The 18,169-nt window shown below is 31.9% G+C and overlaps 1 protein-coding gene and 1 pseudogene across 1 annotated transcript; both read right to left on the reverse strand.

The window, feature by feature from the left end:
- Nucleotides 1-3,648: 3,648 nt before the first annotated feature.
- LOC143062409 (complement C1q subcomponent subunit C-like) lies at nucleotides 3,649-4,592 on the reverse strand. The gene is made up of 2 exons (XM_076234108.1): nucleotides 4,460-4,592; nucleotides 3,649-4,140 (listed from the first exon to the last, which is right to left on the reverse strand). Exons 1-2 carry the CDS (start codon nucleotides 4,536-4,538, stop codon nucleotides 3,689-3,691), a joined length of 531 nt encoding a protein of 176 aa, XP_076090223.1. The 5' UTR covers nucleotides 4,539-4,592; the 3' UTR covers nucleotides 3,649-3,688.
- A 10,460-nt stretch (nucleotides 4,593-15,052) lies between these two features.
- Nucleotides 15,053-15,986, reverse strand: LOC143062547 (complement C1q-like protein 4; annotated as a pseudogene).
- Between the last annotated feature and the right edge of the window lie 2,183 nt (nucleotides 15,987-18,169).

Here is an 18,169-nt window from a genome sequence, read left to right on the forward strand (position 1 = left end):
GAGAGACAGTAAACCGGATTGTCCTGCAGACGTCAACACCTCAACAGTTGGGCAAGTATAGACACAACATATAAGCTTAAAACAGCTTTGAATTTGAATTGTGATTGAATATTTGCATGGATTTGTGACACAAAATAAATGTGGTCAAAGAACTATGAAATTTGGAATTGAACATTTACCTATTATGGTCCTATATCCAAAATATAAGTACATTGCTAAATTTTAGATTTTACGTTTCCGAGTTATGGTACACAATTTTTCAATCTTTCAAGAACCGTAACTCATTTTTTTTATCTTTCAAGAATCATAACTCCTGATTGGTAAAAGTGAAAATCGTGAATATCAAATCTAACATCCATTTGTTCGTCAGTTACAACATATTAAAATTTAATAAGCATTGGTTGAACGGTTCCTGAGTAAATGCACAGACACGACTGAAAACACCATTTTTTCAATATTTCAAGAACCATAAATCTTGAACGATAAAAGTGAAAATCGGCATTATCCTACTTGACCTCCATTTTTTCATCAATTACAACATTTAGATTTGAAAAGCTTTGGTTGAACGGTTTATGAGTAAATGCACGGACAAAATTTGAAATGATTAAAGATGAACCACATTGTGTTGTCAGTAACAACATATTAAAATTTTAAAAGCTTTGGTTGGACGGTTCAAGAGTAAATGCAGGGACATCATTTGGCTGCAGCCCGGCCGCCTGCCCTACTGACCGACCGTCCGCCGTACATCCCGAAATCATTAACCGAAAATCCGGTTAAAAATTAAAGACAACTGCTGACATCACTTTGATAATTCAATCCTTATGCGAGTTCGCATCAACGACAAAATCTACAAAAACAAAAACACTCACAATCCTGATCTTTCAACACTTTTCTGTAGACAGAATGAAAGAAAAAACAGTTACCAGGAACTGAAACAGCAACACCCTATGGTTGTAATGTAATAAAATTGATGGTATAAATACTGTTGTCCATCTTGCAGCTCATTTAATGAATAAAGGCAACAGTAATATAGGGGTAAATTCAGTAAAAAATCTCCCCTTTTGCATTAATAAAAACATAGGGTCATGCGGCATTTTTGGGCATTCACATGGCCTTGTTTACAAACAATGTAGATTTGCACTGAATTCCTATACTGACCCCCATTACTTTTTAACCCTGTAGTAAAAAAATTTAATTAGTACATTCAGCATTTATTTTTTATTTTTTTTCAACTCTAGTTTTGATTCATCTGCCAAAAAATATTTATTACAAACATCATCTACTAATCAGAAGAGCATATGACTTCAGTGTTATACAGAAAGCTCTCCCCCTAAATGGGCGGTCCCTGATGACGTATATTTATTTACTGAATTTACCCCTATACCGCTGTTCGTAAATTCATAAATTGATGGAGAAAAAAAACAAATCCGGGTTACCGACTAAAACTGCGGGAAACACATTACATATAAGATAAGAACTAGACCTAGACCCAACCATACATTTTTGTAGTCAGCGTCATTATAAATTAAATATATGCTGGCCATTATATAATTGAATAACATTTTCATTGAGAGGTTTGACTAGCTTTAAAACCAGGTTCCTCCCACTATTTTCTACATACGTTTGATGTGTTTGCTTCGCATCACGGTGTGGAGCTATTAGTTTCACTCGACAAACACGCCATCTTGAATTAATTACTTATCACATGATAGATTCTGGTCGGTTGCATTATGATGCGGCTAAGATATAACAACAGCTTTTGGCTTAAATGAGATAAAGATTTACAGACTTTTCTCGTCTAGGATAAGACAGCAAATGCCGCAAATTAACTATGTGTATTTCAGTTCCAATCAACTGTCATTAATTCCTGTTCGTTTTGTTATACATATATTTGACAAATACATTCAATATTGAAATATCAATGATTAGCACCTGTTTATTTGCTTTGTTACTATGCAATTTGTACGATTTGGTTTGCTAAACAATGTTCCTATTCAATATTTACAAAAATGCATTGTCTGTATTTTATAACTTCTGAAAATTTAGGTACACCTTCAGAGAACAAAACACAACAATATGCTGCATGTGCTCTTGACAGGTAAGCAGATCCACGGATCTAAGAATATAGTCAATAACTATGATCGACAATGCGTTTAATCGTATTGAAGAAGTTGTTTGAGATTGGAAGGTTGTTGATCAAAATAAAGAGATACCGACTTGTTGTTTAATGATTGTCATTGTTTGAATTGGTTTTGTAATTGTTTCTCGATTGTTATTCATATTAGACCGTTGGTTTTTCTGTTTGAATTTTTTTTTTGCACGTCATGTCCATACATGACTAGTGCAAAAAAAAAAAATCAAACAGAAAAACCAACAGTCCATACATGACTAGTGCAAAAAAAAAATCAAACAGAAAAACCAACGGTCTAATATGAATAACAAGCGAGGAACTGGGCCCTTTATAGCTTTCTGTTCGGAGAGAGCCAAACTGTTTACTACCTTTTACACATTGTGATTTGTAGATGTAGAATGGTTTCATTGACACTCATACCACAACTTCTTAATTTTATATATGACCAATCGGTTTGCATCTTCAAAGACCCATATGTTGCTAAGCACTTGTAATTCCTCCATGAAGAGTATTTTATTGTTCCCAAAATCTCAATTCGACTTTTTACAGTTTTAAACAGTTTGTTACCCCGATTTTGTTTTTTGTCCATGGATTTATGAGTTTGAACATCGGTATACTACTGTTGCCTTTATTTACCTCATCAAGAACAATCTAATATAAGCATTTGAAAGCCAGAGATGTATGAATAGTTTAAAACGATAGGAGTATTCTTTTTCATTATCTAAGGTTGATATTTCCAGAAAGAGTGGGAACCTGATTTTTTTTTCATTATTATCCTTTTTAAAGTATCATTTTTTTAAGATTGTTATAGATCATGTTAGTAAAAAGTAAAAGAACAAAAATACCAAACTCCGAGGAAAATACTTAACGGATATCCCTAGTCAAATTGCAAAATAAAAAGCTAAAACACATGAAACGAATGGATAATAACTGTCATATTTTTGCCTTGTACGCGTACAACAACATATTTGTCATGGAGTTTGAACTGGGGCTTACAACATTTGGATCAATGAAAATAAACAATCGTTCATAGACCAATTTAGTTATTTTATTCCAATTTTTTATCAAAGACCTCACAGCTTTAAATCATTCTTGCTTTCTATGACTTTTTAACATTTAAAGCATTGAGCCTGGCATATTCCTGACAAATTCTCTGCATATCCTCGGAAACGGGCTCTTTTATTGGATTTAATAAGGTATTCGTAATTTTATTTTCCCAGAAAATGCATGCATTAAACGTTTCGACTTTTTTTAAAAAGTAATGAAAACTCCAGTGCTTTCTATTGCATTGTATATATGGTGTTTATATATCTTTAAAAGCATACCAAAGAACGGAATTCAGGCTTGTGTTACATTTTGCTGCTTACAAAACACATTGAAATACTGTATCTGTCATTATGTAAATGTACATGTGTATTATAATAAAACTGGGGTTTTTTTTGTATTAATTCTGAGACACTTTAAAATTTTCTGATATAATTCATTAGGAATTAAAAAAATCACACATGATAAAAAAGTCTATTTCAAAATACATTTATTTTGGTTGATGTAAACAATCTACTGGAGTATCCATCCGGAAAATGTTGATTTACCATCTTTGTCACTGGCAATCATACCAACTCCGGCTCTTGCTAAATTATTCCGAACATAAACCGTATCACCTTTCGACACATGTGCAACAACTGTACCACTGACTGATCCATCGACACTGTTTTTGGCATACAAGTATGTAGACCCATAAACAGAACCGTTTATCATCAGTTCAGTCGAATGTTCGCTTAAATGCATTCGGATGACCCAGACAAATACGTAAATCCCTGTCTTAGGACATGTAAATACACCAGTATGACTGTTGTAGCCTTTTCTTTGGTTTGTCTTTGTCACATCAAACACAAGTCTGCGGCCAGCTCCTGGATATAAGTCTTTTGAAATGTAAGCATAAAATGCAATAACTTGAGGGGTTGTCTCAATATTTATGCTTTTTCCAGTTACGCTCACTTCATATCGGCCTGCAAAATCATGAAATGTTCATTTTTTTAAAAACATTAATGAATGCATTTGCACTTCTGTGTTGACATGGATAATCATTGATAGGACATATTTATAAATTAACTGTTAACAAAACTTTTGAATTTTTAAATTACTAAGGCTTTTCTACCTCAGGAATATGATACCTTAGCTGTATTTGGCAATTTCTTTTAGGAATTATGGTCCGCAATGCTCTTAAAAATTAGTACTTTTTCCACATTGATGCTTTCATTGCCGTAAAATGTAAATCACTGTTTTATAAAAATACTTTCCAGAAGAAGAAAAATGTAGTGTGCTTACCGTCTGTTGTTTGACAAGAACTTTCAGCTGAAACATGGCCAGTAATAACAACAATGATAAGTGTTATAGACGTCAACATTTCAAAACACTATCAGTCCGAATAAAACTCTGTTATTTAGGTGACAAAAAAGATAGATTTTATAAACGTTATGTCAAACACTAATGTCATATTTGCGTGTTCATAACATGAAATTTGATATCTTTAACAAAAGGCACCAAGTTGTTAAGAGAGTAATACTGAAACATTGCGTTGTATTCAATTGTAGATGTCAATCTACTGTTTTCCACTTTCACTTCTCTTCAATAATTTTTAGTAGCTTTTTAAGCTTTTTAAGCTGCAGAAGATATTTTTTAGCATGTAGTATTTAAAAATAACAACAAACAGGCAGGTTATTGCAATTATGTTTACAATTTTTATAATTGCAAACATCCATTTTTAAAGCTAAAAACACAGAACCGTTTTAAAACTCATCATAATATTAGTTTTCACACAAGAATAAAAATAATTCGAGTTATCTTTCTTTTAATAATGTGTTATGCTTGCTATTTTGAAAATCAAAAGTTACAGGTAACATTATAACGTGCAAATGGTAGTTCTTATTGTGTATAATTTTTACCTATGTGTAAGTCAATTGTCTGTATAATACATTGCTAAAAAAAACTGCAAGGAATATTCAAAAAGGAATGTGATTAATCAAATGGCAAAATCTAAAGCTAAATTAGCTACTTGGATTATTGTTTTCCCAATTTAACTCAATTGGCATTGTTTTCTCTAAACATCACATTTCGTTATTAGTAATATATAACTGGATTATGTTTTAATGTAAATCCTGACATTTCTGTCAATATGCCATAGGCATCCTGAGTATTTTCCATTGGTCGTTATTTCAAACTAAAAACAAAGATGTCTATGGAAGTTTTATAGAACCGAAATGGGTGGATTTAAAAAGATATTTTTCAGAATATATGTATTCTACATGCTGAGGGATTAAAGCAGAAATGTATTGTATGAGTCAATAAGAAAACAGCACAACACCCTACAACATATTGCGGTAAAGGTACCAGTTTTCAATAATAAACATATGTGTATACCAAACCATGCTATGAATTCATCGAGTGTAAAATAAATCTATTAAAGTTGTGCTAGTAACAAAGTGTATGTCAGCTACTAAATTTCGGTGACAATATATAAGCAACTTCATGAACAAAACACGATCTTGGTCAAAGTTCTTGTTCAAAGTAAAAAGAAAAATTGTGTAAAAAAATTTGAAAAAAAAAATAGAAGACACTATACAGGATATATTTTATTCGTTCTTTAAACAATAAATAATCGAATTTAAATTGATATCATTTCCCAAAATAATGCATGTATTTTGTTACCAACATGTATGACTATAACATTCAATAGAAATATAAAGGAACAGTTTTTGTAAATAAATAAATTATGAAGTAGGTTTGATATTTACGAGGGATGGCAACGAGTACTCGAGTACTCGGGTACTCGATCGGAAGGCCGAGAACACGAGTACAGTTTTAGTACTCGGACACTCGTTTGCTTGTTATACATCTTGAGATATTTCTATTCACATTTCACTCACTTTAGTTTCGTTGAAATATCCCCTTTTAATACTAAATAAAATGAGTGAACAACAAAAATATGTTTATCCTGTCTTTCGTCTGAAATTGTTGACCAGATCATATTTCTAAACTAGAATAAAATAAGAGTGACCTGCGGTGAACCCTACGCACCTGATTAGAGACATTTAAACGGTGTCTGGACACGGATCAACACCTTCATGGATTAATAATTAACTCATCACAAACCGTAAAAACTTACCTTTGTTTGTTAATCAGACTTCTATGTAAACGTGATTGGTATGATATGTATATTTGAATTAATTTAATTACTCTGTATTTGAAACTTAAATATTATTGTTTATTTTTTACAATTTAGTTACTCTGTATTTGAAACTTAACTATTATTGTTTATTTTTTACAATTTAAAGATAGGAGAAAGTGAGAGAGCGACATTCAAACCCAAAAGTCGAAAATAAACGGACAACGTCATGGCTAAAAAAAAAATAAAAATATGACAAACGAGATAGTGCAAAAAAAAAAAACATAGAAAAAGATAAGACTGAGCAACACGAAAAAGCACAAGTAATTTGAAGTCCAATATTGTTGTCAGGTATGGGGTAATCGTAATCTGTAATCGTAATCGATTGTAATTGATTACATTTTTTCCAGTAATCGACAGTTATCTGTAATCGAAAACATTTTTGATAACATGTAATCGTAATTTAATCGATTACAGCAAAAACTGTTATGTAATCATCGATTACTTTTCGATTACATTTCGATTACTTTTTAGTAAACTAGTTTGATGAAATATAACCTATCTCAAATGAAAATAAGTATGTATTCATCACTATGTAGTACAGATACAATAGAATGTTTTAATATGACTTTAGAGTTTTTCCACTGCCTTATATTGTTTCTAGCTGCATTAATGATCAACCAAATTTCCTACTAAAATTGTACTTTATATCTAGCTTTTGAAACGAATGGATTAATGTCCTTGTCAATAAATCCAGACCTTTTAATATTAAAATAAGAAAATAGATTTAAAATAAGAAATGTGTTATGCACTACATTAAAGTAGTAAGATTATTTGTATTCAAATTTCTTAAAGCATAATTTTCAATAAGAGTTAGAATTTAAGCTTAGAATAGATAAACAGTTGATTTATTATAATGTTTTGATATACATGTATATGAATGTTAAGAAAGTAAACCAAATCCTTTGAACAATGAACCGATGCATGGCTATGCATTGAAATTCTTTTTAGAAATAAACATATGAATCCCTCTTTGACACACAAATACATATTGTTTATAATTTGATTAGAGAATAAAAAAATCTTAACAAACTTCTTGTCTTTACTAATCAGATGATTAAAATCTTCTAATCAATCAGATACAATTACTTTATGTCTAATTAAAGAGATTTACATTATTTTGCCCCATGTTATAAATTATACTCCCTTGTCAGTTTTATAACCTAAATTATAATTAGGGTGGTTATCCATACAAAAGGATTAAATCATGCAAGCCATGTCATTATAATAATAAATTTTGATCTTTAGAATTAGCTGAACAAATTAATTATTCTACATTTTTATATTTTTTTCAGAGAAAAATTAACTTTCCTCAAATATACCCGTTTGTAATGAGTAAAAAACAAAAAGCTAATATATAAGCTATAAATAAGAACGAAAGTAAAAAAAATTGAAAAAAAATCTAAATAAGTTATTGGTACAATTCAATCAATGTCTTCTCATTCATGTTGAACTCAAAATTTCAAGATTTATTTTATATTATTGATCCTCAATAAGAGATTCCATCTAGATAACAACTGTCAATTTATAATTTGGAGACAATGCGTTAAATGCAGTTTTTGGTCCAGTTCTAAATTTCCACTATACAAACGTTGAGCAACACATAATTGCGTTTAACTTAATATATTTTTTATTTGAAATTTTGAAGCAGTAATTGAAAAGTAATGTAATTACTTTAGATAAAGTATGCAGTCGATTACATAGAAAAATATGAGTAATCGATTATTAATCGATTGCACAAAAATCCCTTGTGTAATCAATTATTAATCGATTACATTTGTCAGTAATCGTGCCCATCCCTGATTGTTGTTGACACATCAATGGACAAGTTGTATTAAGAAAAATACCAACTCATTAGGAACAGATGGTACATAAATTTGTCGGACTTTATATGCAAATATTTTTATTTTATTTATTTTTTGAGTTTATTGGAATTAGGTTCATGAAAACGTACACAAACAATAATTGCTATTATGATAGATTATTTATAGAAACAGAGGTCGGTAATACATTTTTAAGTTGACACAACAAACAGAGATAAAGCAGTGTTTTAAGACGTTTGTCTTTCGTTAATATGTTTATGAAAGGTTATGACAAAAACACTGCATCCCGCCTAAAATCTAAATTTTTCAACAGACGTATAAGATTCATCCGAGTACTCGAGTATCATGACCGAGTATCCGAGTATTAAATTTCAGATCTTTTGACATCTCTGATATTAACAGCCTCCAGGTGCGGGAATTTCTCGCTACATTGAAGACCTGTTGGTGACCCTCTGCTGTTGTTTTTTATTTGGTCGGGTTGTTGTCTCTTTGACACATTCCCCATTTCCATTCTCAATTTTATCTTTTTTACCTTTTTAAAACGACAGTTGTTATTAGTAGTGACATTGTTTAGAAAGTAGGGCCCACTGTTCGTTATTTGTAAACTTTTGTGGTTTTTTTTTTTTATATACAGTAGTGACATTAAACAAGTTTCCTTTTTGTTTCTGCATCATATTGTAGAATGCATCCAAAAGTTTGTGTTGAAATTTAGTAAAGATATGTTCAGTATCATTGCTACTAATTTTCTGGAATCAGTTGTCCTATATTTACATTGTATAACTAACGGACAAACACAATAAAACAGAGTACATTATCTTGAAAGGAGATAGTCTGTGAAATCGTTATATACAGAAATCCTAAATAGTGGAAAATGTTTGCGTCATTAGGTATGAACTTTGTTAAATTTATGTCAAAGTGAATTTTCATTTCCTGACGGAGCATAACCTCTATTAACGGTTGAATTGTGTAACGACATTAAATATTGTAACTCTTAAACCAAAGTGACAGAACTCTTGTTTTTTTTGGCAATGACATCGAGGGCCAAAGTCATAAGGTCAAATATCAAGGTCACATTCTATATGTTAACACAGTTTGTGTACCCTTTTGTAAGATTGTTATGTGTTCGAAATATATTCAGTACTTCTTGAATCTATTTGAATGTATTTTTTACAATATTACAAGGAGAGACCTCTCAACATTCATTTTGTTAGTCCCAATCGCAAGTCTGCATACCACTTTTCCTTTGTCAGGAACACTCAAACCCAAATATCTGAAGACAAGGACGTATAAGACAATTATATATGAAGAGCTATATGATCAAAAGAAACCTTGATGATACCCAAATTATTTTAAGGTCAACTTTGCCTTTTGAAGTTGGAACCTTAGGTTAGGATAATACATGTAATAACGTTATTAACAAACGATGAGTTTATGAAAAAATAATTATCAATGAAGTGAGAAATAACTCTTACGATGTTTTACGTAAAAATAGAATGTTTTTGATGGTCTTTTCCATTCGGCTGCCATTCGTGACTTTCGAGACTACGATTGATCTGCCATAAGTCTGATCAAATATACGTTTTAATCTTATTAAGATAGTCCTTCTAAACATAATATGGTAAATTCATTTGCTGCATCTCATATAAAGCCTTCAGTAAAACTAAATAAAGGTGAATATGTTGAAAACAATTACTTGAACTGTTATGAGATGATTGCAGCTGACACTTTACGTTTCTATACGTTTCGTAAATACGGTTTATTGACATGTTGTAGATAATCCAATTGGCAATGCGTTATATAATCGAAACGAACAAATACACTTTCCATCGAAAAGTATAAAGCTCTGGCCAATTCTAAGCATTTCCTCGTAAAGGGTCTATTAAATTGTATATGCTAGATATTGCAGTATTTATATTTGTATTGTGTATATTGTAAACAATAGTGATTTCAATTGTATATATGGTGTTAATATATGTTTAAAACCTATCAAATGACGAATCAATACTTGTACAACATCAAAACATTTAGAAATTCTATTTGACATAAGGTACATGTACACGTACCGTATATCTTTATGGAATAACCGTTTCATAGATGATATCGGATATGTTCCTTATGTCGTAACTACCATCCCCGTCCCTTTTCATGAACATGACCTACCAAATTAGACTATTTATTGGGTTTTAACAACATTAACAACACGACGGAAGCCACATGTGGAGCAGGATTTGCCTTCCCTTCCGGAGCACCTGGGATTACCCCAGTGTTGTGGGGTGCGTGTTGCTTAGTCTTCAGTGTTCTATATTGTGTATTGTGTTTTATTATTGTCTGTTTGTCTGTTTCGTTTTTTTTGGTTTTGCCTTTTTTGTTTTTAATTTCAAACATTTGTTTTTATTAATAATCACTTGTTCAACAAACCTAAATTGCCCAGGGAAGTAACTAAGGGTCCCCTGATTTTTACAGTCTCATTGTCGTGGGAAAAGCAAATGAGAAAGAAAACAAATCCCATTATAAGTAATTAGCATCTTTCTTTATAAACATCATCAATCTTTGTACAAATGTCTTGTAATTATCATCTTTCCATATATTTATACATATCACCATATATAAACATTTGAATAAAGTATTCATTCTATCTGTATTTTTTTCTCACAAGAGCTACCTGTATTTATTAAGCAGTTTCAATTTCATAGCACTTCAACCCGGTCTTTCTTTTTTAGCCATGACGTTGTCAGTTTATTTTTGATTTATAAGTTTGACTGTCCATCTGGTATCTTTCGTCCCTCTTTTAAACTAGATTCAGAGGAATCTTATTATAAAATGGAATGAAATATCTTATTTTCTGGTAAACACAATAGGTATAACGTTTTACGTGCAAATTCTAAATTTGTGTTCTCTTTAAAACTGTGACGTTCCTGGTACCATATATTGAGCAGTTAGATTTAAAAGAAAAACAAATGACAAAGAAGCCTATTTCAAATTACATTTATACAGTGTTTTTTTAACGAGTAGCATTCGGGCATAGAGAGCTCAAAGTTGCAGGTATGATTTTTTTTGTAGACTGTAGTTTGTCTTCTTACATGTTTTGACATGATTTAGCTAGTTGATTATTACTTATAATTTTCCATTTTCCCCTTTGTATTTTCCGGCTTTTTAAAAAAAACAACATACTAAATTTTGTGTATGGCGACATATTTACAATGACTGTATTATGTTGATTCACGTAAAGCAGAAATGGCCAACAGCTAGGACACTTAAATTTTCGATCATCAGCCTACTGACAACGATGCTTATGTCGATATGGACAATACCGATACAATACATTTTACACTTTGATGAATATCAAGAGTTATTTCCAAATGTAAAACAAAAACAACAAACTGTAAAACTATATATAACAGATGAGCCATGCGTTCACTAGAAAGTTACATTGTAACGTTAAAAAAATACTTCACCAATGGGTACGATGAACTGAATTAAAAAAAAAAACGTTTGAGACTGAAAAAAAACATTTACAACACAAGTATCAAAGTGAAACTGGCAGCGCCAGGACAAAAAACACCCAAAAACAATAGCAAACATCATTTTAATTATGCAATACTGATGCGAGTTCGCGTCAAAGACAAAATTAGAAAAAAAACTCAATCCTGGTATTTTTAACACTCTTTCGTAGACAGAATGGAGTACATCGAAATCAAGAACAGCATCACCTTATGGTTTATATGACAAAACATGATTGTGTAATATTGTTTCCATTTTGCAGCTCAGTTAATGGCCAAGACGCAACCATTTTCATCGTCATCGTATATCACACAGTCTCAATGATTCCACATATAACACAACGTTAAAAAAGCACAGCCGGTGAAAAAGCAACATAAAAAAAGACACATTCTTTCGATCAGTTTAATTGATGCCTAGATCTGACATGTCAGAAACTGCTAGAATTCCTTTGTTAATTCATGTATCATTGTCATTTTGCTTAGTTTCTTCTGTTACCTATTCTGACATCGGAATCAGACTATTTTTTTTTTGCCGTGTTTTTGTTTATTCTACATTGGCTAGATGTATTGGGGGAGGATAGATATCTCATAAAACATGTTCATCCACTCCGAGTCATTGTACCTGTCCTACTTCAGGAACCTTTGGCCTTTGTTAGTATTGTATGTTTTATATCTTTCTTTTTCTTTTAGTTCATTAATATGTTTTGCAGTTTTGTTTGACATAAATTTTCACTGAATTAGATTACCTTAGCTGTATTTGGCAAACTTTTGGTCCTCAATGCTCTTCAACTTCGCACTTTATTTGGCCTTTTTACCCTTTTTTTTTATTTGAGCGTCACTGATGAGTCTTTTGTAGACAAAACGCGCGTCTGACGTAAATACAAAATGTAATCTTTGTATCTATGATGAGTTTATTAAGTAATTTTTTTTATTAAGCGGCTAGCTGAAGTCCGTTTTCGGTGGGGATTTTCTGGATATGTTGAAGACCCCTTGGTGGACTTGTGCTGTTTTCTACTCAACGACCTCCCTTCCTTAACTAACTTTATTTATATGGTTAACAGCATTGTCGAACAAAACTCTCGAATGAATCCTTAGATCAGGGGATCTGCTTTCTCTTAAAGATCAATGAATCAACCCCGGGTTTTTATTAGACATTGTGTTGCTCAGATTTTAGTTTTCTAATGTTGTGTTTGAGAGGATTTTAGTATTTCCCATGGCATTGTCCGTTTGTTTTCGACTTATTATTTTGAATGTCCCTTTGGTACCTCTTTTAAGAGTATGTTTCAGTTGTGTTTCCAGTTTTTTACTTTGTCATATGGTATTGTGTGAGACCGTAGATAACGAATAAGAGGACACCGACTTTATATGTATATGGGTATACATTTACAATTAATTCTCCATAGGCGGTAATGGTAACGTTTTCCTCCGTTGCTCAGTCCATATCGTTTACTTGAACATGTATGATGGCTCATATCGAAGCTGATACATTTATACATGTCTGGTTAAATTTTCGGGGTGGCAAGTGAGATTACTTTTTTCGCAAATTGATGGACCCCGGAAGATGGTGAAAAATGTCACTCTCCTCATGAAATAATCCCAAAATTCTGATCATAAAATTCAATAAAAAAATTGTCCTTTCTAATAATTTATTTCAGGTCAAATCTACATCTTTCTTTTCTCATCACACCAGCTCTATAAAACAGTTCTTATTGTTCATTTATGTCCATTTTTAAAATCACAGCATCCACAATTGTATGGCGGACTAATATTTTTTTTTAATTACGTCATCTGAGTTCCTCATCTCAAGGTCTATTAGGGATCCTGACCCATATGACCAATCGTGTTACATAATGAAAGACCCATCCGTTTATACGCATTTATTATGCTTCCAATAAGAGTACCGTATGTTATTGTTCCCCGCGGACAAAATCTCAACAATCTTTTTTTTTGGTAAATCTCATTATATTAATTGCTTAACAGTTCATTTGGAACTAAACCAAACAAATCTGTATATGAAACGCGATTTTGGCGTACAAAGTTAATAAATCTGAGGGTTTAAATCTAATTCCTTTGATTTTTAACCTAAGCTGAAGGACCTTGTTTTCCTTCACTCTACTGGATACCCAAATTTCATAAAGAAAATATTACTTGATTCATTGTAAGCGTCAAAAACGCTTTTATGGATTTACCTTCATCCCGATCAGTCAGATCTAAACATTTGAAAGCTTGAGATATGTATATAATAATCGATGAAGCTATATTTAAAATTTGTATTGCCAGAGGGAGTGGGAACCTTTTTTTTTTATATTTTCAGAATTTATCAATGGACTTTTTTTTATTTGGATCATGTTAGAACCGATGACTGACTACTGAACTGATGTAACATAAAAGACTGTCAGTTCATCAGCAGCGGTATCGATTAATGAAAATAACACTTGATATAGACTTGCGGGGACAACAAAGTTTACATATTTGTCATGGAGAACGGCCGGTGACAACAACATATTTGTCATGGAGACTCGACTGGGGCTTTCAACATTTTGATTTTTGTTCAAAGACCTATTCGGTTATTTTTCTCCAGTTTGTACAATCGACTTAAAAGCTTTAGTCCGTTATGGCGTACTACCAATCATTGAGCCTGGCATAATCCTTGCCTCGAATCGCATTTAACACAATTAGAACACAAAAATATAGCCATTCATGGTCTACTTTGCCTAGAGAAGGAAGAAATATGTTATATCCAAAACAAACAAATATATAATATGGTTAAGACCAATTACTAGTATATGCCTTTTATTCGGAAACAGGTTCTTAAATTGATATAAATCATGTATGTGTATTCTTATTTTCCAGTCTATGCATTTATAAAATGTTTCGACTCTTTAAAAAAAGTAAAGAAACATTAAGGGCTTGCTACTGCATAAACGCCATATATTCAAAGTTCAGAATGAACGCTTGTGTAACATTGTGTTGCTTACAAAAAAAAACTGAAATATATCTGTCTTATGTACATGTACATGTAGATTGTTAAACTATAAACATAATAGATATAGGAAGATGTGGTGTGAGTGCCAATGAGACAACTCTCCATCCAAATAACAATTTATAAAAGTAAACCATTATAGGTCAATGTACGGCCTTCAACACGGAACTTTGTCTCACACCGAACAAAAAGCTATAAAGGGCCCAAAAATTACTAGTGAAAAACCATTCAAACGGGGAAAAAATGGTCTAATCTATATAAAAATAGGCTTTTTTCTTTATTAAATCTGAGAAAATAATTAATGTTCCTGATTAGGATAAAAAAAAAATATACGCATAATAAAAAGATGAAGTTCAAACTATATTTATTTTGGTTGATGTATTACGTAGTCTACTGGAGTAGCCATCCCGAAAATGTTGTTTTACCATTTGTGTTACTGGCAATCGCACCATCTCCGGCAAGTACTTAATGGGTCCGAACATAAACCGTATCACCTTTCGACACATGTGCAACAACTGTACCACTGACTGATCCATCATCACCTTTTTTGGCACGTAAGAATGTGGACCCATAAACAGAATCGTTTATCATCAGTTCAGTCGAATGCTCGCCTTCTGAAGTTCTGATGACCCAGACAAATACGTACATCCCTGTCTTAGGACATGTAAATACTCCAATATGACCGTTGTAGCCTTTTCCTTGGTTTGTCTTTGTCACATCAAACACTAATCTACGACCAGCTCCCGGAAACACGTGATTTGAAATGTAAGCATGAAATGCAATAACTTGAGACCTTTTTTCAATGTTTATACTTCTACCAGTTACGCTGACTTCATACCGGCCTACAAAATCGTTAAATATTCATTAATAGAACAATATTCATTAATTTGAAATTTCGATTACAAACACACACACTTTAGGAAGAATTTGCCTTAGCTGTAATTGGCCAAAATTTTAGGAATGTGATCTTTAATGCTCTTCAGCTTCGTACTTTATTTGCCTATTTTACTTCGAACGTCACTGATGGAACTTTTGTAGACGAAACGCGCGTCTGGCGCAAATGTAAAATTTCATTTCAGGTGTATGATGAGTTTTTAAAATTAAAGCTCTTTTGCTCATAATCATAATTGCTTTCAAAATTGACTATTTTAACTGTAAGATATGCATTAATTGTTAGATAAGAAGCTCTCCATGATAGAACATTGTAGTGTGCTTACCGTCTGTTGTTTGACATGAACTTGCTGCAAATACATCTCCAGTAACAACAACAAGAACAATTATTATAGACGTCAACATTTCAAGTCTCTTTTAGTCCGAGTACAATACCGTTATTTTGATGGGCAAAACATGTTTTTATGAACGTTTTGTCAGACGTTAATGTGACATTTGCGTGTTCATGACATGAAACTGGATAGTTTTTACAAAAGGCATCGAGTTGTTAAAAAAAATTGTAAAATAATACTGAAAAAACTGCGTTGTCTTCAATTGTAGACAACAATCTTCTGTTTTCCCCTTTTAATTCTCTTCAATAGATTTTAGTTGGTTTTAAAGCTTTTTAAGCTGCAGAAGGTACTTAACATCTAATATTTAAAAATAAAAAGTAAAATCACAAAAATACTGAAAATCAATTCGGAGAGTCCATAATCCCATGGCAAAATCAAATAACAAAACGCATCGAAAACGAATGGACAAGAACTGTCATATTCCTGACTTGGTACAGGCATTTTCAAATGTAGAAAATAGTGGATTCAACCTGGTTTTAAAAAAGAACCAGGTGATTGCAATTATAATTACAAACATCTTATTTTTATTGCCAAAACCACAGAACATTTCGTCGCTTCAAAACTCATCATATTGTTTGTTTCGTTACCATGGTTACTAACGACTGATGTTAGCACAACACAAGAGTAAACATAATTCGAGTTATCTTTCTTTTCATAATGTTTCATGCTTGTTATTGTGAAAATCAAAAGTTACAGGTAGCCTCTATAACGTGCTAATGTTAGAACTTTACCGCTGTGTTATTCTTTTTATTTGTATATAACATTGCTTAATCTTTTTTTACCCATATCCTCAGTGATTGATACATCTTGCAATCAGTTCGTGTTAAGTTATGAGGATAGAAAACTCTATAGGAGAGAACGACATATAAGATAATATCCTTTACATTTTGGGAACCAAAATATGTCTACTTTGCGCAATTTAATGTGTAAGAGCACACTGGATATAGCCTTGAATTGTTTACGACAAATGAAAATGAAGGATAACAATCAAAATATTGTCATCTGAAATCTATTATCTTCTTTACCCTTCAAATGCAAAAGCGAACAAAAATATACGAATCCACTTGCCGTTATATCACACTAAATTCTTTTACTTTCTCAAACTTAGTAGTTTTTCAAACAAAGTCTTAGTAGAGCATTGTCTGCATTAGTATCTACGTTATTGATAATAAATAAAAATCCATAACACATAAGAAACAAGAGAAACTATATTTACCATATAAACAATGTGTTTTTCTTTTTTCAAATGCATGTCTCCATAATGGTCAGATTCCAATTTACACATTAAATATTTAACTCGACAGAACATGGCCCGGCGTTTAACCATTACAAATACATAGCCACCAAGATTACCAATTGCCACCTCAGTGACAAGGTCTTGAATCCACAAAATGTTATTTCAATATATTTTGCCACCAAGAGATGTCAATATTACTGACAGGGTTTTTTTTACCACCAAGGCAAATGTAAACAGTTATAAAAATGACCACCTATGTCTATTTAGAAGCCACCAATGCGAATATAAATGACCACCAAGGTCTACGAGCCACCAAGGCTAGCATATTCCATTTAATGATGCCACCAAGGCAAATGTAAAAATTAAAAAAAATGACTACCTAGGTCTATTAAGAAGCCACCAAGGCAAATATAAATGACCATCAAGGGTGTTATTTTCCATTTAATGTTGCCACCGAGGCAAATGTAAATACACATTATAGAATATAATTACTTTGCCACGACCGACCCACAGCTTGGATGTAAAAAAAATGAGGATGTATCACATGTACTATCGCCAAATATATCAACAAATGATGTTAATTCTGTCATAATTCTTACTGTATAACTTTATTATCTTTCAATGTAAATTCTGACATGTTTCTATGAACGTTAACATGTCATAGGCATTCTGCTAATTACTAATGATCGGTATTTCAAATTAAAAAAAAAAAGATTTCTATGGGAAAAATATGCACAAAACAGTCTATAGATCATGATGGAATGGGGATAAAAGAAAGTTTTATTGAATTGAAAATCGATGGATTTATTTAGATATTTTTCAGAAATTTAATGTATGCGTCAATAGGAAAACAGCACCACCACGTACATCATCTTGAGGTTATAGAACATGTATGTATACCATACTAATCTATCAATTCCTCGAGTGTAAATTAAAATCAATTAAACCTGTGTTAGGAAGAAATTGTATGTTAGCTGCTGAATATCG

This window comes from Mytilus galloprovincialis, chromosome 2 (assembly GCF_965363235.1).
Source record: "Mytilus galloprovincialis chromosome 2, xbMytGall1.hap1.1, whole genome shotgun sequence".
Taxonomy (NCBI): Eukaryota; Metazoa; Mollusca; class Bivalvia; order Mytilida; family Mytilidae; genus Mytilus; species Mytilus galloprovincialis.